Raw genomic sequence first — 25,467 nt, 5'->3', positions numbered from 1 at the left:
ACCATGTCGCAAAATGATGCATGTCTTAAAAGTGTGTTACCAACATGAAAAGTTTAGATAGCTCTGCCTTAGCCTTTTCTTCTCTCAAAGAAGAGAAATTTAATACAGTACTATATTGCTATGTCATATTGTCAGCTGCACCTTATCATTTATCTTGCTGTTCTGAAAGTTACTGGCTATGTAACTTTCCAAACTTGCTGCCAATCTTTTTCAGGACAAAGAGGAGAACACAACCTTAGCTTGTTATACAAAAGGTTAATGCACAAAGGAAATGGCTATTTAGCACATGGGTGTCCATTTAATGGCATGGCTGATATTACTGAAATCTGCAACTATTTGATTCAAAATATGAAATTGCTGAACATTTCATGTTTGCCTCCATATGCATCAAGCTCCCTTCTCCACCCCAAATTCTTCTTTGAACTGAATTATAATGAAAACTGCTGTGCCATGCTTCTGCCCTCTCCTGCTGCCTTGAATGCTGCAACAGCAGTATCCCAGATGCTGGTACCATTATTTGCTAGTGTCCCTGGTCCTGGGATGAGGCCAAGGAAATGTTCTAGGTGGTAGAATGGGAGGGAGGTCCTACAGCTCAGGTTGTAAGGAGTATTCTGTGGCGGGATCATAGTTCTTGCATGGGGGTGAACCCTTCTCCTGCTTGTTTTCTGTGGTTGCCTCCTGTGCATTATGGAGTTGTCTAGTTGCAACTGGAATTACAACTCCATCCTTGCCATAGACATTTCTGAGGGGTAGTTGTGTTAACCTCTTGCAGCAAAAACAGTTAAAGAGCATTGTTGCTCCTTATAAACATATTTTTTGTTAAAGATTTCTTGGTTTACAAAAGTATGTGTGATGTCTCTTTTTTCAAGACCAGCAAATCTATTATGACATAAGCTTTGCCAGATGCATGAAGTGAAATCTCAGTTGGCAGGCATATAAAGGAGAGAACTGTAAGGAGCTGAATGGCAATATGATGCAAAAATTACTGTCAGTGATAAGCAGAGCTTAAATATACATTAAGTAGACACACATGGAACCTTTTACAATAGCAGCCTTATTGTGTGGCCCTTACTGTTAGCCTGGCAGAAGAGAGGCTGCGTATAGGTTGTTGCAATTTGTATAGTACGGTCGCATCTTACGGGCATTTAACTTGTGCAGTTTCAACCTAGTGTAGTTGAAGGCCAGCTGGATTAGATTGTGCTAATTAAATGCACACAGAGTTTTCCCAGTGCACAAAAGAGTTTTCAAGCTCTTTGCCTTGCTTACCGGCCAAGGCCCTTTCAGCACATCAGCTCTGGAGGTGGTTGGGCAAAATCTCACAGGAACTTGCACAGCTCCCATGAGATCTTGCAAGAGCATCACAGAACTAGTGCCAGTAAGCAAGGCAGAGAGCACAGAAGGAGATGTTAAGGTCCAGAAGGGTAAGAATGCAGGCCTCCCCCTAACCCCCCACTCCAAGGAGGACTTTAGGGTTCATGTGGTGAGGCAAGGGGGAAAGTCCTGTTGCAGAAGTAGACCTTGTTCTGCGCCTGTAACAACTTAGTTGAGCCCCAGCTTCAATACAAGGATGCCAAGTGACAGCTTGTGCAGGCATAGCCTTGATGTGCTTGCTTCTGACATTATTGATCTATGATCTGCTATAGTCTTAACAGCTGATTTGAATATTAACATTTTGCATATTTTGGAAACCTGCAGGAATAGCTGGGAAAGTTAATATCTTAAAGCATAATTAGTTACATCAAGAACATGTGTTGTTCAGACATTTGTTCTTGATACATTTCAATACATTCTCTCAACACTATCTAAATATACACTCTGAAGTAGTAGCTTAATGTCGGGGTCTTTGAACTCAGACTGAAACTGGTATCTTGTCTTTGCTGACAGCATGCACATGACAATTTGATTATCCAGGGGCAGGTTAGCAATGCCTTCCTCATCCACAAACTTCTTAAATGGGCTTAATATGTGTGCTCTTTCAATTCATGAAACCTACTCAGAACATAAACTGCATGGACTGTCAACCATTTCACAGTTTGTGACTGTGGGCGAGGCGGCTAACAGTTGGAGGATCTAAGGCAGAGGTTTTCAACCTTTTTGAGTCCAGGACTCCCTTGACCAACTACATTGTTTCTGCAGCACTTCTGTGGGGCTCAGGAGCCCAGTTATGTCACCCCTTGCCTGCAGAGCTATCAGTCTCTCACCCTTTCTTGAACAACCTCCCTTGTGGAGTGTTCCCTCAGCCTTCTCTCCCCTCTCCTTGGGAGTCTTCTGGGCAGTCGCAGCTGCTGGTCTCTGAGGTGCCCCCCTGCCCCAAGGAGAGGTGCCTCCTCACACCGCCTCACAGGGGCCTGGGAATTGTCTGTCCATTCCCAACAGCAAGAACTGGTGGACTGGCTGGCTGCGCTCCCTTGCCTGCTTCCCTGCTTATTCTGAGACTGCCCCACCTCCTGGCAACCAGCACCCCCTCACCAGCCCTAGAGGCATCACTCACCTGTGGCGCTTGGAGCCAGGACTGCTGCACAAACAACTGTACACACCTTCGGGAGGCAGAGACATGAGAACCCTCAGAGGGGTGTGGGAAGGAAAGAGGGCACCCCTGACCATCATTCAAAGCACCCCAGTTTGCCACAGCACACCGGTTGAAAACCACTGTACTGAAGGCTTCAAGAGTGAGTGAGTTTTTGGATTTGATATCCCGCCTTTCACTCCCCTTCAGGAGTCTCAAAGCGGCTAACAACCTCCTTTCCCTTCCTCCCCCACAACAAACACTCTGTGAGGTGAGTGGGGCTGAGAGACTTCAAAGAAGTGTGACTGGCCCAAGGTCACCCAGCAGCTGCATGTGGAGGAGCAGAGACACGAACCCGGTTCCCCAGATTACGTGACTACCGCTCTTAACCACTACACCACACTGGCAAGAGTGGCAAGAGTCTTTTATGGTAAATTTTTCATTTATTGGGGAAAGAGAAATGTGAAACAAGACTCTTATTTTAATCCAGAGAGAGAGAGAGAGGGGGGGGGGAGAAAATGTTCCACATTTGTTATTAAAAAACAGCAACCCGCACAGTGCATTACATTGACCACCAAACACAGTCAGTGACCTGATGGTGCAGAAAAGTCATCTTCAGGTTGACAGCTGCTATTATTTATTTGTTTCTTTATTTGACTTTTAGTCACTTGTTACCCAAAGGTCTCCAAGTGACTTATAACACATTCAGAACATGAATATAAATAAATTATACCATAAAAACAGAACAAAACAACCCCCATTACAGCCACTGGAAGCTCTGGCAGCACACTAATGACAAAACAGCATGATCTTGATCTATCAAAACCTGGGGGAAATCCTAAGATTGTTAATGAAAGATGTCAGTGAAGGCACCAGGCAGACCCTGAGAGTGGGGACCTCACTCTCCTTTGTCATCACCCTCTGAGCTTCCCTTAGACCTGGAAATCTGGAAAAGAGCCCCAAAAGAAGCTCTAAGGGTCTGGGTATATTCATATCAGGGGAGGCATTCTAGAAGATGTTGGGGTCCAGAGCTGTAAGGCAAAACCATCACTTTGAATTGGGCTCAGAAGCATACAGGCAGGCAGCATAGTTGTAACAGAAATGGTGTTAAGTGGCATGTTCACTTTGAACCTGCACATCTACATTCTGTACTAATTGAAGCTTCTGAACAGTCATCAAAGGCAGCCCAGTGTAAAGTGCATTGCGATAGTTCAGTATTGAGGTTACCAAAGCATAGATGACTGTAGTCAAGTTAACCAGGGTTGTAGTTGTGCCATAACCTATGCTGATGTACTTTGAACCACTGAGATGACCTGCACCTCAAGTGACAGCAACGGATCCGGAAGAACCCCCTAGCTATGAACCGGCTCCTTCAGAGGGAGTGTGGCTCCATCTACAGTACACTGCACAGCACTCAGCTGGTCAGAGGAACTACTCACTAACAGCATCTCAGTCTTGTTTGGATTCAGCTTCAGTTTATTGGCCCACATCCAGCCCATGATTGCTATCGAGCACTAACTTAGCACATGCACAGATGTGTATTCTAGTATTGTTTCATAAATGAATGCCAGTGTAATTGGTTTGTTGATGTCTCTATATTGTTAAGTAGGTGCACCCCAATTCTCTGTGTGATGCTCCAGAGGAGCAGCACTTATCTGGGTTTGGTTTCCCTTGAAATGAGGTCACTGGAGGCTTACTGCTATTTCATAATATTAGCCTTTATTTACAAACAAACAGGTTCAGCACAGCTGAAGGGAGGTCCAGACGGCCCATTAGCCTCACTGAGGCAGTGGCATGCCTTCGCTGCTCCTCCTTTGGCTATGGATAGGAGCCACTACCACCTTGGAGACACCTGCTTGCCCGCTAGCTGAGACTCGCCTCTTCCTCTTCCTCCACTTCTCAGAAGGCCCATGAGGAGCACACTGCTTGGCGCTCCTACTCCTCTCTGGCCTTTTTTCTCCCATGCCACCTTCAGTGTGCCAGGGCTTCCCTGGGCTGCCTCTAGTTGCCTTAGGTGGTGTTGGTGGCAGTGGGACATCATTTTCTGTTTTGCCTCAAGCAGCAAAATACCTTGGGCTAGCCCTAGGTGAAGGTACAATATTTAATACTCAGGCAGATGTCACAGCATTCACTATATCCCCTGTGGGATGAAAAGTAGCTGATATATGACTTGGAGGAGGAAGGTGGCTAACAGGGGAAGAGTTCAGCACCACCGCTCCCCACTCTCCCCCTCAGAAACTCCCAATTCTGTGATTTTGTGGAAATGCATTTTAGGTTCGCAAATTATTTTCTCCTTGGATCCCTTTGTTAGCTCCCTCCCTTCTTTCATCGAGTTTCGCTTCCCCACCATGATAGCTTTCCATTTGGCAATTGCTCAATATGTTGGTTTTCTCCTCCTCTACATGTATCCTGGGGGGGCGGGGAGAGAGTAGAATTTGTTTGCACAGGTGCAAGTTTTCTGTAGTAGAATGACACTAGAAGTTTCTTATTATTTCAGACTTTTAGTATAGGCTGAATTTGGCCATCACGTGTGGGCCGTTAGCTTGCCTTTTGTGTTCAGACTTGGCTTTTGTTGTAAGACATAATCAGGTTTGAATGTGCTGCCATTGTCCAACCTGCATTTAGCGAAGTTCGCTTCTTTCTGTGACCGCTGAAACCTTTGTGCCATTTTTGCCTTTTACTAGAAGTAAAAGGCAGAAGAGGGAGTGGTTATAATAAAACATGCTGGCAAATTGTGTAGGGTCAGCCTGTGGAAAATAACTTTTGTGAAGTGTTTTGCTTCAGCGCTATTATCTATTCCGCATTTAAAAACAGTGTTGCATATATGTATGGCACTTTATAAAATGTGGAAAAGAGACTTAACCGTGCCTACCTTTTTAATTGATGAGCTGCTGAACTGCCCTGGTGTCTAAGATGCTGCTTATGCACCATGCAATATGAATGAACCCCAGACAAGGCTGTACTCTCCGTCCAGAAATCGGAGAATAGTACTTGACCCCCATTTGTAAGTGATGTCATAAAGACACCAAAGCTTAGCTTTTGTTTTTCACCAGAGGACCATGCAGCACTTTGCAGACACTAAGCAGGTTCTTAGTATGTCGTTGGATACAGAGCAGAATGAATATTAGGCTTTCACAAGTATTCTCCTAGTGTAGGCATTCACACTGTTGTGTACTGCTTGTCTAGTAGTATTGGGTCCAGAAACTGATGTTTGTTCCCTGTCATAATCACACATATTGAAGTTGGACAAATTGGTCATTGTGTATATTATGAAGCAGAGTGACAGATGTTACCTTGTTTTATATATATGCCAAAGCAACATCGTTTGCTCTTCTGCCTGTACTACTAAATAGCAATTTCATATGGGTACATTTTTCATTTCAAGAATCCTTTAAGTGCCCTTCAGCTGGTATTTGAATGGACACGAGCAATATTTTGAATCTACAGGAAAATGGAGAATTTTATACATATATAAAATGTCTTCAAAAACCTAGAAGTTTGCTTACATTAGTTAGCAATTGATGCAGCCTTGACCAAAGGTGTTCACAGATGTAAAAAAGCATTTTTAAATAAATCACTTTCTGAGTACTTCTTATCTGCCACAAATACACTAGGAGCAAGTAATGTGTACAGTGGTACCTCGGGTTACATATGCTTCAGGTTACATACGCTTCAGGTTACAGACTCTACTAACGCAGAACTTTTAACCAAATAACGTGGTCCTCAAGTTAATTGCATGGTCTGCAGATCTTGCAGCTGCCTGTTCTTGTTGGACATAACATCCACCCTCTTGATTTGTGTGATGTTCAAATGTGCATTGGTCATAAATCTGGAAAAAACTCCAGAAATATGCAGCCTCTCAGAGGTGGTGCAGGGGTTATAATCTCTGGGCTGTGGCTTCTGCTTAATGTTCTAATTGAGATAATACCCTTCTGTGCAAGGAAAGATCTGGGGGATATTTTACTTAAACCACCACTATATAATGATGGCATTTTGAACAGCTGTTTACAAATAGCCGTCAAGATAATTAAATGTTCAAGTAGGAAAGCACTTTTGACCTCACTTGCTTTGAAATAATTGTACAATGAAATACAGCACAAAGCAGAATAATAGTTTGTTGGAGCCCTGAAATCAGCTGCATTGTGTCATTTCTGACAAACCTGTTTTACTAGTAACACAGCCTTGGATTACTTACGCACACTGCTTCCTATCTCTTTTAAAAATAGCAGGTGGGTTGTTGTTTTTTTAAAAAGCAACCAAATATTGTATTCTTTTTGTCACAGTGTGTGTGTGTCTTTTACTTTTATTGGTGCTACCCTTTTCATTTACTGGTTGTCCCTTGTTCACAGGAAGTCTTTTTTATGTGGGGTGGGGATATAATATAGAGAACTACTTCAGAGAAAACATTTAAGATACAGTAAATACGCGGGTGGCACTGTGGTCTAAACCATTGAGCCTTTTGGGCTTGCAGATCAGAAGGTCGGCGGTTCGAATCCCCGCGACGGGATGAGCTCCCAGCTCCTGCCAACTTAGCAGTTTGAAAGCACGTCAAAAAGTGCAAGTAGATAAATAGGTACTGCTCTGGCGGGAAGGTAAATGGCATTTACATGCGCTGCTCTGGTTTCACTGTTCTGTTGTGCCAGAAGCGGCTTAGTCATGCTGGCCACATGACCCAGAAAAACTGTCTGCGGACAAATGCCGGCTCCCTCAGCCTGTAAAGCGAGATGAGCGCCGCAACTCCAGAGTCATCTGCGGCTGGACTTAACTGTCAGGGGTCCTTTACCTCTACCTTTTAAAATATTCAGGACACATTTCCATACTGGAGCAAAAGGGCTATCAGATTGGGCCTTGCTATGCTAACAGAATACAAGAAACATCACTGCTGTGACAGATACCTCTGTGGAATGCATGGCGGAACAGCTAAAACAGGGCAGACTCTGGGGCAGGATGGGGAGGCTCAGGAGAAGAGCACATTAAGCCTGTACTCCTACAATTCATGCCCCCATTGATGACACAACATTACCCTAGCCCCAGAGCTGGCACATATGATTTTAAAATAGTCTCCAGTGCATTGATGATCACCTTGGCAATCATTTGGGTGAGTGGGGTGCAACTGATGATAAAGCTGGGAGCATAGTGAGCCCCGTGTGCTCCTGGTTTCTGTTGCTGAAGCTGGATGTTGAAGCTGGGGTGGAGTATGTAAAGCACAAATGCCCCATGAGGCAATTGATTCTTGTCTGCTGCTCTGGCAGAGCGATTAGGGAGGTGCTCTGTGAAATGTGGGTTCCAAAACAGAGGTAGAATAGATACCCAATTTTGATCTTAAATGCTGTAAGATAACTTCCTGGGCAGCTCTAAAATATGTTGCTTGTGTTTATACGTGTGCTGAACCAATGGCTGGACACAGTAATGGATTGAATGAAGCCTAACGAACAGAAGCTGAATCCCAGCGAGATGGAAGCCTTCCGTGTGAGTGCTTCTCAAGTCAGGGAATCTAGTCAATTCCCTGTTCTGGAGAGGGTTACACTCCCTTCGAAGGGTCAGGTAACATAGCTTGGGGTGTTCCTTGGTCCATTGTTGCCCTCGGAGGGCCAAGTGTCCTTGGTGGCTAGGAGTACCTTTAAGCCAGCTTTGGCTGGTACACCAGGTATAGAGGAGGGAGAAAGGTTGTTTTCTGCTGCTCCAGAGAAGCGGACACGGAGCAATGGATCCAAACTACAAGAAAGAAGATTCCACCTAAACATTAGGAAGAACTTCCTGACAGTAAGAGCTGTTCGACAGTGGAATTTGCTGCCAAGGAGTGTGGTGGAGTCTCCTTCTTTGGAGGTCTTTAAGCAGAGGCTTGACAACCATATGTCAGGAGTGCTCTGATGGTGTTTCCTGCTTGGCAGGGGGTTGGACTCGATGGCCCTTGTGGTCTCTTCCAACTCTATGATTCTATGACTTTTCCTGGACCTGGATAACTTGATCACAGTAGATAACCTTAAGGCTCAACCTCTGCAATACATTCTGTGTGGGGCTTCCCTTAATATTGGTCTGGAAGTTGTAGCTGGTACAAAATGTGGCTGCTAAGCTGCTTCGTGGAGTGACATGTCACCAGCATGTGACACTTTTTTAAGCAATTACACTTAGATACCAATAAGCTTAAACTGGGCCATGTTTAAGCTTATAGTATTGACATATAAAACCCTTACTACACACAGGCAAATTGATGTGGGAACAGGAATTCCTACAGATACCTTGATCTCTGACCATGTTTGGTCTTTAAAGGCAACATTTGGAACTGTGTTAGGAAATTAACCTGCAACAGTTAGATTGTTAGGTTTTATGAACCATGCAAAAGCTAATCATGAAGCAGTCTTTCTGGGCAATTCTGTATGCAGATGTTTTTGGAACTACTGAAATGGACCCCAGATGAGGTGTGTGTGTTGCTATGTAAAATAGGGAAGAATAATAAATGCACTAGCAAAGTGGGATATGCTAGACATTTTAAAGTTTATGGGAGGGATAGATAGCTGAGCCCGGTTGGTCAAAAAGTGTGTATCACACAAGTAATATACATTCTGGCAGCTTTACACGCAGAGCAGGTTGCAGGGTGCTGCAAGTATTTTAAAAATGCCAATCAATTTCTAATTTTACAACAGAGATACATGAGAAAGTGTCTCATTGAACAGACAAATTTTTATAGATATAAAATACATAATTATATGTAGCTAAACAAAATTGCAATATGCATCCAAAAGACATGAAAAACAATTCATTGTATATTCTGGGTACTGCAGCTGAAGGCTGCTGTAAGTGAATCCTCTGACTTCCTGTAGCTCTTGTCCATAAGATAAACAGATTACAACTTTTTAAGCATTTGTGTACTTCAGTTGCCTCTGTTTATAAAGAAGGTTTTGAAACTAAGTTGTAAAAACATGATGCACATGATATAAACTGCTTCTTTCCCAAACCTTCTTTAACATCAGAATGCTTGGTGTGATATTGGAATTGGCCCACAGATATGTGGCTGTTCATTTAAATTATGTGCTGCAGATATCTTTTCTAATTCTGGGAACACATCATTCTTAGATGTCTAAATTATTGGTCACCAATTGTCAATTGGGTGATAGAAAAATTAAGATCTGGACTCTCCTTTTGGAAGCAATGCAGGATAATTTGTTTCCATTAGGTTATCATAGTTACTGGATCTTTCTTTTCTGGGGCTGGAGTAGATGGCCATTAGAAATGTGTCAACTGGCAAAAAAAAAAAAAGTGCTTCTGTATTATTTTGATTGATAAAGAAAGTTGTCATAGGCTTTGAAATGTTGCCATCTGGTGGTCAGTTTCCTACTTGGCTCAACAGTTAATAGCTGCTATATCAGCTGTTGAATTCATAAAGGGTCTTCATAGCCCACTTTCTTGAGGGGGAGGAGCAACAACCAAATTCAGATATCTGAGATGTGGTTTTACCTTGACGTGAAACCATTATTGATGCTGCCCACTTTATTTGTGTTATGATCCATAAATGTTGCTTTCTAGACACTTTCATTTTTGTTTTATTTAGTATTGTAACATGGATGCATGTTTGCACTTTTAAGCAAATCAATGTCCTCTTTGTTTAGAAATCTTTAAAATTAATACGCATTAAACAGGATCCAAAAAGCCATTAGAAGAAGGAAAAGAGCTGCTAGTGCTTTTTTTTTTTTGTAAATGCGAACTTGTGCAAGAGTGCATGCAGTGCTGAAATATGTACGTTCCATTGCTGTCCTCATGCTTCCATTTTGCAATAGTTTTTACAAACTTATGGAAGCGGAAGAATATTTCTAGTTTTAGTTTCACTTTCATATTGAGCACTAGCAAAAAGTGTAAAACAGTCCTTTCGTAAGTAGAAGACACTATTGCATGCAGAAGGACATCTAACAATGTGGACACCAATTATGCAAACGTGTATCTAGAAAACAATTGTTCTCTGGGGAGATGGCTTTGGGAAAAATATTTCTGTCAAATAGTTGAGGTTATACAATTAAACAATTAATATGAGAATATGGGGGCTGCATGTTTCAAATTAATTGAGAGCCAGTGTGGTGTAGTGGTTAAGAGCGGTAGTCTTGTAATCTGGGGAACCGGGTTCGAGTCTCCGCTCCTCCACATGCAGCTGCTGGGTGACCTTGGGCTAGTCACACTTCTCTGAAGTCTCTCAGCCCCACTCATCTCACAGAGTGTTTGTTGTGGGGGAGGAAGGGAAAGGAGAATGTTAGCCGCTTTGAGACTCCTGAAGGGGAGTGAAAGGCGGGATATCAAATCCAAACTACTACTACTACTACTACTACTACTACTACTACTACTACTCTTCTTCTTCTTCTTCTTCTTCTTCTTCTTCTTCTTCTTCTTCTTCTTCTTCTTCTTCTTCTTCTTCTTCTTCTTCTTCATTTCAGCTTTTTCCTGGCACAAATACACATGCACAAGTATCCTGTTTGTGCATCTTGTTTTCTTTAAAAGTACAAATATTATTGCATTGTTCAGAGCTGTTTCAGGAAATCCAGTTCAGAATTGGGGGGGAAAGGATATCTACTTTTTGACATGCACAGTAATTCTTATATTCTGCACAAATAATAGCAGAAAGATGGCAGGATTGGGGCATAATGTGCACACACTGATTGAATGTGATGACTATTTTAAATGCTAAGTCTTAATTTACCACAAAGCTACTGCATGAAATTGTGGGATTTTGTGTTTTTACATTGCGCAGGTAGCAGCCCACAGCCATGGCTGTTTGCTACATGGTCAGTCATGCAGCTGTGTCTGATGAGCAGACACAGTAGCTCCATGTTGGCCCAATGTGTGGTGGGCTTATGGCTCTCAGAGAGGAGCTGTTGCAGCTGGTTGAATGCAGTCAGATGCTGCAACTGTACAGCCTGCGTGTTACCTGCATCTCAGATATGGAAGGGGTTTGCTAGGGTCGGGTGGGAGAAGTGCTGCAAGATGAATTTGTACCTGTGTGGACATTGATGAAAACAAAATACCAGTACATGGAATCATTTTTAATGTTTTAAAGTCTTACGACTGCTGTTGAAAAGCTTAATACAGTGGTACCTTGGGTTAAGAACTTAATTTGTTCTGGACATCCGTTCTCAACCTGAAAATGTTCTTAACCTGAGGTACCACTTTAGCTAATGGGGCCTCCTGCTGCTGCCGCGCCACCGGAGCATGATTTCTGTTCTCATCCTGAAGCAAAATTCTTAACCCGAGGTACTATTTCTGGGTTAGTGGAGTCTGTAACCTGAAGCGTCTGTAACCCGAGGTACCACCGTACATGGTCCCGAGTTCCTGCTCTGTCCTTCAATTTGGTAGAAAGCCAATATGGAATTCTCATGGGCGGGGTGGATAGGTTTTTCTGTTGCACTTACCTTACTTTTGTGAGGTGGCTGAGGTGTGTTTGTGAATGTCCTTTCTTTCATACCACAAACCATCTCACCGGTGCTCTGTGCTCTGCAGCCTTGCTGCTAAGCCCAGGACCAGGATGAAAGCATCAGGAAGTAACTCCTCCCATAGAGGTTTTTCAGATCAGGAAGTGTAGGTCGGCTGCAGGTTGCTACAAAAACATTTGCAGCAGGGGTGGGAAAACATTTCTTCAGTCTGACAAGAGTAAGGTGAGCTCAAAATCTACAGAAATTCTAAAGAAAATTTCAAGTGCCCTGAGTGAGGCAGGAAAATGGAAGTTTCTCTCTTGGAAGAGGAAAAAGAAAAAGAAAAATTGTAGGTCAGGCTTTGACGTAGCATCAATGTATTTCTTATGGATTATGAGATTCTGTCCAAACTCTGCACTGCTCTCTAGTTCAACAAAAGTAGCCATGGTGTTAGCATCAGGCCTCCACTCCTCTCCAAACTCTTATTTTCTTCCCTGCAACAAATGAGCAACTACAGACTTCTTTCTCATTCTCTCCCCATTCATGGACAATTCAATATTGGAGTATGGATAGCCTTTTTACAAAAATGTGCTTGCTGTTTAATTTTTTTTTGCCTTAAGTACTAGCTTTCTAATGAAATACTTTAGTGATTTTAATTTTTCTTGTTTCTTTTTTTCCAGTTTCCTCATAGTGCTGGTCTGCCTTATATTCAGTGTGCTTTCCACGATTGATCAGTATGCAGCTCTTGCCACAGGAACATTATTTTGGATGGTATGCCAATGGATATTTGCTTTATATATCATCTTGGGAACAACGCTTGTGTCTGCTTGCTGTTGAATTACTTTGAAAATGTGACTTTCAGTAATGTGTACATGCCAGCCCTCTCTTGTTTTTGTTTTTTTTGTATTAATTTATGGTGGTGTTTTTGGTTTCTTTTTTTCCAAAACACAATTTCTGAATATGCATACTGATCCTTACCAATACGGTCATGCTAATTGTCCCCTGATTCTGCATCTGTGCATTTAAACAGAAAAGAGTGTGCCATGGATCCACAGCATCCTCTTAAGGTAAATTGTATCAAGTTCATGGAATGCCTCTTAATAGCACCATAAGCAGTCCTTGCCCTCCTTTGGTAGGAGTTAACTGGCATTGCATTACCTGACTTAATTTCTTAGGGTGGGCAAGCCAGCATTTATATTTAATTCGACTTGCCATTCTTTGAACAATTAGTCCTGCAGTTGTTTTGTGTGTTGGGAATTCCCTATTATACGTGCATTAATTGTTAATGTTGGCAAAACCTTAGCCTTCGTTTTCCAGCGAGTCAGCTTTCAGAGTTCATGTTCATATTTATAATTGGGGGGGGGGGGGCGCGCAGTCTTTATGTCTTTCAGGCGCAGTTCACTATGCTTGTGCAATATTGGTTTTCTTTTTTTTTCTTTGTCACTTATTGATAATTACCGTATTTTTCGCTCTATAACACGCACCCGACCATAACACGCACATAGTTTTTAGAGGAGGAAAACAAGACCAAAAATATTCTAAACGAAACAGTGGATGTATGATTTTTGTGGTTCATGCTGTGGCCACAGACATGTGATCTGACGGTGAGTTTGGGGTAGCCCAATGCAAAAATCCTAAGGATCCATGTGGATCCATGCTTTGTAACCACGTTTTTGCATCACTGCGACCCCAGGCAACAGTGGGTGCATGATTTTTTTGGTGCAAGCTGTAGCCATGGACATGCTATGTGATCTGATGGTGAATTTGGGGTGACCCAGTGCAAAAATCCTGAGGATCCATGTGGATCCATGCTTTGTAACCAGGCTCTCTGTCCCTCTCTTCTCCCCACTCAGCGGCTCTTCTCCCGCTTTGCTGTTTCAAAGCGAGCAAAGTGAGCCATGGAGGAGGGAAGGAAGGGGAACCATGGATCCTCTGCTCACGACTGCAGCAGATCCCCCTGCCATCTGTAGGCATTCGCTCCATAACACGCACAGACATTTCCCCTTACTTTCTAGGAGGAAAAAAGTGAGTGTTATGGAGCAAAAAATACGGTAATTAAATATATATATATATTAATGGAGCTGGCCATGAACAGCTACTTGCGGTTGTTGAGGAAGAACCAGGACAATTTTCACGAGGAAACAGATTAGCAAACTTCTACCTAGGGTTCGAGAGTTTATTTTTTTATTACCTGCCCTTCGCTGTAAGGTCCCAGGGCAAGTTACAACTTTTAAAACAATATTAAAAACAATTTAAAACATACAGGCAATATTTGGCAATCTCCTAAACCAGCCGCCCCATCCTCATGCCCCCCAGGGGTTTTAGACCACAGTTTTTTTTTTTAAAGAACTTATAAAAGTTGTTTCGGAAGTGTCAAAGGACTGGCTATTAATGTCATTGTGGCCATTATTGCTTTATGGGGCTATGCAGGCACATGGCGCTTTACAGAACCCTGCTTGAAGATGCGCCCCATCTAAAAATTGACACTGGAGATACCAGAAGAAGGGAAAGGAAATGTAGGCAGGGGGAAAACAAGGGGACATGCATTCATTTCGTAGAGCATGGGTCTGTCTGTCTTGGCCACTGTAAACTGTAGCAGTTCATTCAGTCGCCTGTCCTATTTATTGGTTGTGCTTGTGTTTTATCTACCTGTTTGAGTATTGTTTTGTATTTTATTCCATATTTTACAGTTAACTGCCTTGAACACAAGTGTTGCAACACACATCTAATAAATAACTACAGTGGTACCTTGGTTTAAGAACAGCTTCGTTTATGAACAACTTGGATTAAGAACGCTGAAAACCAGGAACTGGGTGTTTTGGTTTGTGAACTTTGCCTTGGAAGCAGAACATGTTTCGCTTCCTGTTGAGTGTGGTCCATTTGTAAATTGAGTCCCCCGCTGCTATGGGAAAGCATGCCTTGGTTTAAGAATGCTTTGGTTTAAGAATGGACTTCCAGAATGGATTAAGTTCGTAAACTAAGGTACCACTGTAAAGGGCTTTTGTGAAATGCTTCATAGAAAAGTTGGCTTTTGAGGAGGGATTTGAAATCTAAAGATAAAAGGCACAAAACAAAAGGAAAATGGAAGGAGGGAAAAAGCAAGCTTGGGCATTGTTCCTGGTTACATAGTTATTGTAATGGCCAGTTGGAATGACTTTCAGAGCATAATACATAGTTAAGCAATTTTATTTTTGAATGATTTTAGCTGTAGGATTAATTTTCTGCCATTAGGTGGCAGTGCTGGTAGGGTTTTGCCTTTCTGTTTTGTGCTGGCAGTTTTTCCAACACCCGCTAAAGTTGGATCCAGGCCTGTGACTGGATCATCATGTTGTAGGCCAGGGTATATGTACACTTGGCACGTTTAAAATATTGGTGTAAGAGAGTTTTGGCCATGACTCATAAAGAGAATGAGGCATATTTGTGTAAAAATTGTTTTTGAGAGTTCAATATTTAAACTATAGAAAAAGTAAATTCAAACACGTATTCTCCCTGCGAGACTATATTTTTCTTTTATTTTCATAAGCAAGAGGTTTTATGGTGCCAAGACACAGCAGAATGTTGTTATCTCAGCATGATCTAAGAAAACCCAAGCACATGATCCAAGTGGATTAAATATTACATAGAAATGCTTTCAGTGTAGGAATTTGGCAATGTAATGTCTGAAGTGACCTGGACTAGTTGCTGGATGGTAGCCCATAGGTGTCAGACTGATCGCTTTCTAAATCAATAAGCAGGTCCTAAACTTCCCACAGATCCAGATAACCAACAGGTAACCAACAGGTGGCAAATGCTTTCTCCATCCCATCTTGGCAAAATGCCTAAGTAATAGCAGTGAGCTTCTTTCTCTGCTGCCAAGTGTGCTGATATTTATTGTGACATTTCTATAGCTTACATATGATGTCTTAATCAATTAGCTGTCTGTTAATTAACTTGTTAGTTGACTAAAGCTGCAATCTTATGCCCATTTTACTGGCAGCTGGTGCAGTTGAAATCAGTGGGACTTACTGATGAGTAGGCATGTTTAGGATTGCATTGTAAATTGTATTTGTAAATAAATGTGCTTATTTGAAGGCCTGAATGAAGGTGTTTCGTTTTCAGGAACCTGAAAAAGGGGCATTTCACTCCTAATATTGGCATTATCCACCAATGGCTACTCTGTGCATGAAGAAAAATCATGAGATAGAGTTCTTCTGGAATTGTAGTACTTTAGATTTCAGGTGTATGTCACAATCTTGAATGCTCACTCATGAAAAAAAGTGCCTCCCTTCAACTAGTAAACTAGTATACAGTGGTACTTAATTTGTTCCCGAGGTCTGTACTTAACCTGAAACTGTTCTTAACCTGAAGCACCACTTTAGCTAATGGGGCCTCCCACTGCTGCTGTGCCACCGGAGCACGATTTCTGTTCTCATCCTGAAGCGAAGTTCTTAACCTGAAGCACTATTTCCGGGTTAGTGGAGTCTGTAACCTGAAGTGTATGTCACCTGAAGTGTATGTTACCCGAGGTACCACTGTATAAGGGCGAATGTAGGTTAGAACACTCCTACCCACCCTGATGTACTAGTTTTCTACAAGCAAGGTTTGTTTTTCATGATTTTTTAAAAATGTAATCCTCCCCTCCATCTCACCAGACCTACAGTCTCAAATGACACTGTCCAGAAAGGACTCTGTCGTGTAATTTTTCTTCTTCACTCTAAGAAGTTGTACTGTTGTCTCCAAGATACACCCAAGGATGCTGAAACTTGAAAAACGGATAAATAGTTCACTTGGGTTTTTTATTGTTATTGTTGTTCTGAAACAGAGTTGCATATTGTATAACAATTGCACCTATTTTCAAACACTGGCCAGCAAAACCTGTGCTTTTAATGGGTTGCATGAGAGGAGGATGAGAACGCACATAATATACACACCACTTGTAGAGATTTTAAATGGATATCTAAGAATATTGCTGTCCCAGCTGTAGCCCTCTTCTCTCCAGTGTGAGAAACAATGAGGGTGAATGCAAGGTCTGAAATTATTTTGCCTCAAGAGCCTAATCCAAATACGCTAAGGCCAGTTTCTACGGGCTTTTTTGTATTTTAATGTGAACACCTGAACACAAAATACGCAAGTGGCACATGGACAGTGAACTGCAACCGTGTGTATTATTACCACCCCTATTTTAGCTTAAAATGTGGGTGGAGGCCTCACTATTGCATGCCTGCTTTTAAAAGGGAGATAATACTGCAAGCACGGTACCTGGGCAAATACAAAAAAGGTCTCAGGCCATACTGCTCTGGAAAGAGAGTGTAAAATGAGGCCAGAATATTGAAGGGAAGAACATTGCTGCTATCTTTCAACTATGAATTGGCACAGAAGGGAAAGATTTCCTTTGCAAAATCTACAGGGGGCAGTGTTAAGCCGTCTTGTGAGGCAACTGCAACTGAGGGTGCATTAATGGTTAAACGGTTAATTCTGCCATCATGTAATCATGAAAATTTTTTTTTTTTTCAAATAGTACGTGAGATATATATTTTAAAGTAAACAAAGAACTGGGGGGGGGGGGAATAAGGGTCAGAGCTAATTGTTAATGAATATAATTCTGGTATAATCCCCCACAGCATTTGTAACTGAGTTCATGAATTTTATAGTGCCCTGGTAAGACTGCGGGGCAGGGGGAGATCAGGTATAGGGAGACAAGATTTGTACCTCTATAAAAATAATATTCCGAGTGTTTATATGTCTCCTGCAGCGTCCTTTCATCCATTCCCTCATAACTGTAATTCTGCTCTAAGATTTTCAGTGGGAAAAATAAGCCTTGTATTGTTAGGCAGTGCACAGCAATGCAATGAAAGCCGTCCCCATAAAAAAGCAGCCATACATTAAGAGGGGTCATTGTGGTACAGTGGTTAGAGTGTCAGCTGAGGATCAAATTCAGGTTCATACCTTTACTGCGCACCTCTGTTAACATAGTCTACCTCAAAGGGTTACCATTAGGATCAAACTGGAGGTGAGGAAGATCCGTGCATGTGGCCCTGAGCTCCATGAAATCAGGGTGCAGGATTAAAATGGAATAAAATGAGTAAATAAATAAATAAATAAATAAGTAGCAAACTATGTTACACTTGTTACTTGTTTATTACCTGGCCTTTCATGTTCTTGTTGAAGAAGAAAAAACAGAAAATGTGAATTCAGTGAAGAGACACCCTTAATTCACGTGGTCCTGACCCTGTAAGGAAGGGCTCTGGCCAGAACTTTTGGATGTGACAGATTGCAATCCAGCACAGACCAATAGGGGTAAATTGTTCTTCCCATCGGCAGGCTGCTTCTCATGGCCAACGTGATATGACACAGTGATCTCAGTATAATGACTGAAGTGGAGCATCTGTGTTACAAAAACCATTGTTGGCAAGCTCAGTTTAGAGGATGGAGGCTGAATGGGTGGAGGAGGTTATCTGCTGCTGGGATGGGGGTGGGGAACATGGCCAGTTTTCAGCTGGAAGAACAGTTGTTGGTTTTGAGGAGGGAGGATAACGGAGTTGAAACTGGGTACATCTTAAATGGTACCTATTGAGGTGCTAGTTTGCAAGAGCAGCTTTTTCCATTGCTACTTGTTGAAAACTCTTTTCTAGTTTCAAGAAACCTTTTAAAGTCGACCTCTTTATCCCACTCTATCTGTGTTGGGTTTGAAGTTGTTTTTAAATGCCAAGTTGGAGCTTTTTTAAAAAAAGAAGTTATAATTGTCTTTATATATGAAATTGTGTAACATTTTTGGGGGGGGTTGTGTGTGTTATTTTTTAAACTGTCACATTGCTTCCAATATATTATATGTGAAACGATTCATAAATGAATAATTTATTATTATTATTATTATTATTATTATTATTATTATTATTATCATCATCATCATCATCATCATCTTTGGTATATCAGTTGCGCATTCTGGAAGATATATCAGAGCTCTTTACAGGGAATTAAAGTCTGATTTTTAAGAACTCAGAGCTTTTAAGAGAGAGTTTTGCCGTGGAAGTAACAATGAACATATATTTCCATGTGGCATCAGCTGATTATAGATTTCTTTCCTCTCACACACTCACCGTTTAATGGAGTCTTGTTAATCCATGGCTACTATGTGAGTTAAGAGAAAACACAGCCTGGAAGGAAAACACAGTTTTAGGGAATTGTTGTAAAGCCTTTTTAAAAATTAGAACTCTGAAATCCACATACATTTGCTTTTTCTGGAAATACCGTCAGACGTAAAATACTAGATGAACATTACGACCGATTGTAGTTACAGGTTTAGAACAGTAAATCTCACTTCGCGCAGAGCATCTGGATGAGAGCAGTTTTGCTATGCAGAAATGATTTTAGACTTACAATCCTACTATATATAATAAGCAGAGGAGAGGAAAAAAATTCTGTTCTTGAGATGGGGAGAGGAAACTTAAGCCTGTTAAACCCTGGCATACAGCAGAATTGAGCACTGAGAAGGATTTTTAAACTTATCAGGATTAGCATGTTACACTTGCAGTGACAGGTGTTTCCTTTATGTCTTGTCCAAAAGTCTGGGAAGTAGATTGTCATTAAGTGCTACATTCAGTATGTATCTCAATTTCAATATAACTGGAGGGCCCATGGCTTTGTTAGGTCCTTGTTTTTACATCTGACCTCAGCCAGCTGGAGTCTATTGTCTTAAGCGTAATGTAACAGCTGACATAACATAACGGATATCAAGCTTAAAAGCCAAAGCAGCGTAGTGAACTGATGGAAACGAGAGGAGAAAGGAATTGAGGGGTTGGGGCGGGTATTACAGCATCCTGACTCCAAGTGGAGGGCTGATTTTTGTTTTCCCTGGGGGAATTATCCAGGAAATAATGAGATGAGCCTGCTGATGCTCTGTTTGCAATTGATTGCATATGATAGACTACCGGAGGCAGGTTTGGGTTTGCCAGCTGTCACTAGCTGGTAGCTATTGAATTGCTTTAAGTGGCCCTTGGTGTGGAAAGAGAGCCTGAAATTGCAGGTGTGGCGTAATTGAATAACTGCAGTGAATACTGATGAGTAATTTGAAAAAAAGGACTGTGAAATAAATATATTGAAATAAACTTTTAATTTACAACATGCAGGTACTGAGTTTTATTGGGGGGGAGGGAAAGGATAGAATTAAGTTGTTGGGCTTCCTAAAACGTTTGGAGGAAGGACAGAAAATAATGCAGGCTTTTGGGGGGTGGGGAAGGAATAGATGTTACAAGGGAAATTTGAAGTCCCCAGCCCAGTGTTTCCTTTGTAAGATAAATGCAGGGCAGGGAGATACCTGGAGGGAGGGGGTCCTTAATCCTTCCCCATTCACCATTTCCCCTCTGCAATTGCCCTCCCTTGCTGCTTTAAATTAATTTCTTCCCCAGCTGGGCTCCCAACCAGCTGGTGGGGGAAGGGGAGATTTTCAAGGGGAAAATCTGTAAGCACCCCTTCCTTCTACCTTCGCATTATCTCCAGAAATATGGGTTTAGGAACTTGCATTTGTGGAGATAACTTTGAGGCTCTTCCCTTAATTACCTGAAGTCATTTCTTTTAGTTTTGGCATGGTCCATCCAGAGATAATTTTCAGGTTCCTTTTTGTTCCAGTGAGAAATATTTGCTTAGCATTGCTGTTGAAAGCAGTGGAATTTCAAGAGCTTTTTCTAACCAAAGCTAAGCACTTTTATTATTAATACATAGGAAATATTTGTGAACTGAAAATATAAAGTGGAAAATTATATGCACCTTATTCAATGCTTATTATTTGTTGTTGTTTTTTGCATTGTAAAATGGATGCACAATTTCGAACTAATTGCTCTTAGTTCAAAAAGGAATCAATGTGACATAGGAAAGGAAGGTCTCACTGCAACCTTAAAACAATAACTGAATATTAGCCCAGGATTGCTAACAATTATATATTAGCTAGGTCTGTCATTTTCTTAACTGTGAGGTGGGTATTCTTTAGAACTCAGCTGGTTAAAAAACAAATTATCTTTTGCTATGCGCTTATAGATAAACCAGGCACTGCAGTTTGTTGTCCTTGGGATTTTTTTTTGTTTGTTTAACGTTTACAGAATGCAGTGGTGCCCCGCAAGACGAATGCCTCGCAAGACGAAAAACCCGCTAGACGAAAGGGTTTTCCGTTTTTCGATGCGCTTCGCAAGACGAATTTCCCTATGGGCTTGCTTCGCAAGACGAAAACGTCTTGCGAGTCTTGCGATTTTTTTCGCTTCCCCCCCCCTTTTTCTAAGCCGCTAAGCCGCTAATAGCTTTTTAGTTGCTAAGCCGCTAAGCCTTTAATAGCCGCTAAACCGCTAAACCGCTAATAGCGCTAAGCCGCTAAGCCGCTAATAGGGTTGCTTTGCAAGACGAAAAAACCGCTAGACGAAGAGACTCGTGGAACGGGTTATTTTCGTCTTGCGAGGCACCACTGTGCTCATATTGTGCAGGGTAGGACAGCTGCAGCCCAGAACAGCAAGTATGTTCATTGGGCAGGTAGGAGAGCTACCATAGACAAGAGTGCATACTTTGCATGCAGCAGGTCTTAGGTTCACTTCCTGGCCTCTCTAGTAACAAAAATAAGATAGGAGCTGATGGTGGGAAATCCTGTCTGCGACCTTTGCCAGGCAGAGTAGACTGGGCTAGATGGGCAGTAGTCTGATTTGGGTTAAGGCAGATTCTTATTTTCCTGTCTTGTCACCCTGAGCTACTGCCTTGTGTGGTTTAAGATGGAGCAAGCAAATAAGAGTTCAGAATGGGGTGAACCTGTGGCCCTTCAGATGTTTCTGGATTAAACCTATTATCCCTGAGCTTTCGCATGCTGGCAGGGCTGATGGCAGCTGAAGTCTAATACATCTGGAGCGGCAATGGTGCTCTCCCAGTGGTTGTGATGCCTCTCGCTGCCATGGGCACTGGGGGAAGGCACCAAAATTTGTCTTAAATATTTGCACCTATGCTATGCTATGCTATGCTATGCTGTTATGCTATGCTTTGTGCTAAAGCCAGGCTTGTGAATTGTTCAGGGCATTTCAGTCTTTGCCTACTGTTATACTCTTATAATAAACCATGTATACGTCTATCAGTCCAATAGTCATCACAGCATAACTTCCCTGAAAATCAAATTCTCTATTATGCTCAATGTTGTGTGTCTTTCAACAATTACAGAACAATGCACACTAACGATGGGATCTGAAATAGCATTTTCAATATTTACATATATTTCCTGCTCCCCCACCAAAGACCCTCAATGCAGCCTACAAGCAAAACAATAAAACTGTACCATTAAATTACAATAACAAGGAAATAAACTTAGTCCTAAAGAGTCTAATATTCTAAAACAACACCACACAAATCAGCAAACTTCAAGAGTTTACTAATTTACCACTTGTAATCTAACTATAGAGCAATTGAGAAATGTTATCTATATAGCATCCAACCCAAATGATGTGGTGGATTTTACTATGTACCTGCAGCAAACCAGCAAATTGTGTGGCAGGCATCTGGCAAATATCATGGTGTGGCTTGATGCTGCAGACATACAGATCTTTGGTGTACTTGCCCCTGGCCCGGCCATGGCGACCGTGTTGGTGCACAGTCATCTATGACCACTCTGTGTTAGCGGTGATCGGGAAAATTGTAGCACTTAGGGGAGTCATAAGTACATGTTGACTTCACTGAATAAATGAGCTATACAAATTTATCAAAAAAGCTTAAATATGATACTTGCAAGATACTCAAGCTAAGTTGAGTGGGCCTTGCACATGTTAGAAACCCATTTTCCTTTCCACTGTGATTTGGGTGTTAAAAGCAACCGCATTCCAATTTCACATATTTTACACATTTGTCGCTCTGAGTTCCGACAGGAAGAAGGGCAATTTCAAAATGTAACAAATGCATAAATATAAATACTGTAAGTTATTGTGAGGTGTTTCTACATGCTTTGTGGATTATTATTATTATTATTGTGTAAGCACAAACACTGGAAGATTTTGAATGAAGTCCCGGAGACTGAGGCATTTTTAAAAAGTAAATACTTGCAGGAATGCAAAGCTATGTAATTCTTCATTTTGTTGGCTTCTACTCCGTTCATGGCCTAAATCCCCCCTTATATGGCAGACTAGACATTGGAGTCTAGCGGCTGTCAACAGAAACATGTGGAATGTGCATTCTGAGGTAGCTCCAATTAGTGTTAAACTGAGAAAAGTCGTATGCTGGGTTGGGAGGGGGAAATGAATTAAGGTGTAAATATTACTGAAATAATCTTTCAGGGGAAAGCAACACTGAATTAGGCAATGCAACTACCAAGAAAGAAGGAATGCAAGTTTATAATCAGCAGTCAGAGTTGCTTTAGAATGCAATCTGCCTGCCCAACCTCATTGTCTGAGGCAAGGCATGGCATGCTGCAGATGCTGGGGATTGAGCTGAATATAAACATTTGAGAGACTAAATGAGGGCTGAACAACTTGAGACCACCACATTGAATTATTTCTAAGAGCCACACACTCTGATTTGTGAGGTGCTTACCTACAGTCCTGTTTTGGGAGTCCTGAGCATGAGATTTATTGAGTTATTTTGTGGAGTGCTGCACATATCTAATGACCAACATCTGACCTGGTGGATCAGGAATGGTGCAAACCTGACCTAAGCATAGAGGAAAATGTCTCCATGGTCTTCTTCTGATCTTTGAGGAAGCCATCTTAGACCAAGTCAGACCATTGATCCGTCTACCTCAGTGTTGGCTTTGCTGACGGACCATGGCTTCCCAGGGTTCCAGTCTCTTCCCCCTCCCAACTGGACCAGAACAACATGGCTGCCCCACTGTGTCTGCTCATTGGCCACATCCCCATTAGCGGTGGTTCTACAATCAACCGCTAGCTCTACAATTTGCTTTTCTTGCTCTCTTTAGCTGCTTGTGAATACAAAGCTCTGCAAACTGAGCAATCCTAAGAGGCTGGTGGGGAGAATCCATAGCAGAGGAGCTGCCACTCTTAAGCCCTGGTGGCCCAACTCTGCTGGGGCACAGACAGTGGAGGTGGTGGGGAAGCGCTTTCTCCCCGCCCCCTTCCTACTTTTTCTATATGCTGTCTTTCTTTCCCATTTATATTAGTGTATGGGGAAGGGCAGGAATCTCTGTGTCAGTTTGGGGGCTGGTGTAGATTTTTGTGGATTTCTTAGGGATGTGTCGGGGGAAAGGGGGCCTTTGGATCAGCTAACTTCAAACACTGCCACAGTACACTTCTGGGCTCATTTCATCTCCAGAATGCTAATTCCACAGCATCCTTTAGGATTTAGAGCCCAAGTCTCATTTCTGAACAGAAACACTGAAAAATGAGCTTTTTGTTTTTCCAGAATGTTCCTCAAAACATATAGTCAGGTCCTTTAGCTGATTTCTAAATATGTTGTCATTGGTAAAATCAGTAAAAACAACCAGTTAAAGTCAATGTTAATTTGCCTTGTTTTTAAAGGTTATCTTAACTTTGTAAAAGAACAACAATGTTTTTACTCCTTTGCTATCCTTTCAATATTTTATTGTATCTTTACTGTTGCTATTAACTAACCTGAGGTGGAAAAGCAGGATGAAAATGTAAGAAAATGAAATAAATAAAAGCTGCAGAGCACCTGTAAGAATAGTCTCCTCTCCTTCCTTGTCAATATTTTTTAGAAACAGGACAAAAGACCTAAACCCTGTGACATCTGTTTATCAGATATAACATTGGTTTGAATACACACATAGCAAGCAACAGCCTGTCTTCCAAAGTGCTCCAGGTTCTCAAAAAACAGCTACTGCTAGGAGGCCTATGTTGGGTACACCCAAAGACAGACAGAAAGTGTGCATGTGCATAAACATACAAACACATATACATACACAAAAATACATAAGTGAAAAAACTGATAAGATTACAATATTAATGGATCTCAGTAAATCTGGATATTAAGGGCATATGAATAACCAGAATAATAATAATAATAATAATAATAATAATAATAATAATAATAATAATAACAACAACAACAACAATGACAGACTTGATACTGTAAGCTTTCTCCACTCCATCGACTGCTTAGCTAATAACCAAATATGTTCTTTAAAAAATGAAGCTGGTCAGGAAAATATTACTAATATGATTAAGTCACACGTTCGTGTTTAGACAAGTAAACCATTACAGGTAAAAAGCTCAAAATGCTGTTGGCTATTTGTGTGTGTGTGTTTATTTTAGGCTCTTGGTTTTTTGAGTCACTGCAGGACCGTTAAGATACTGAGCTTTTACATAATATAAAGCTATCCGTCACTTAGCATCAGATATTTAACAATGATGCCACCATGTTCAGATTGCAGCATCTGGGTTCCAGACTTGAGCTTTGATACGGTAGGTAGAGGCTCTCTTATTTCAGGGCTTTCTTCCTGTTTTCTTCCCAGCCATTTCCCATCTGTGTGGTGGCTGTCCCTCTGCCCTGGGGGTTGGGCACCAATGCAGCTGGTGTCCTTGCCAGCAGGCTTTCCTCCTGGAGAAAAGATATCTCATTATATCTCTGTAAAGGGTAATAAACCTCTGGATGTGTTTCCCCCTTCCC

The 25,467-nt window shown here is 41.7% G+C and overlaps 1 protein-coding gene across 4 annotated transcripts in view; it reads left to right on the top strand.

Moving 5' to 3' along the window:
- The window catches only part of KCNQ1 (potassium voltage-gated channel subfamily Q member 1), a 283,258-nt gene that overhangs the window by 28,112 nt on the left and 229,679 nt on the right, over positions 1-25,467 (top strand). For all 4 annotated transcript variants that reach the window (XM_081903779.1, XM_081903781.1, XM_081903780.1 and 1 more), the window contains exon 2: positions 12,579-12,669. In XM_081903779.1, coding sequence (XP_081759905.1) covers positions 12,579-12,669 — 91 coding nt within the window. The remainder of the gene's footprint in view (positions 1-12,578; positions 12,670-25,467) is intronic.

This window comes from Podarcis melisellensis, assembly GCF_964234715.1.
Source record: "Podarcis melisellensis genome assembly, chromosome: 1".
NCBI lineage: Eukaryota > Metazoa > Chordata > Lepidosauria > Squamata > Lacertidae > Podarcis > Podarcis melisellensis.
Note: the sequence above shows the minus strand (reverse complement) of the source record. Positions and strands in the feature narration are given on the sequence as shown.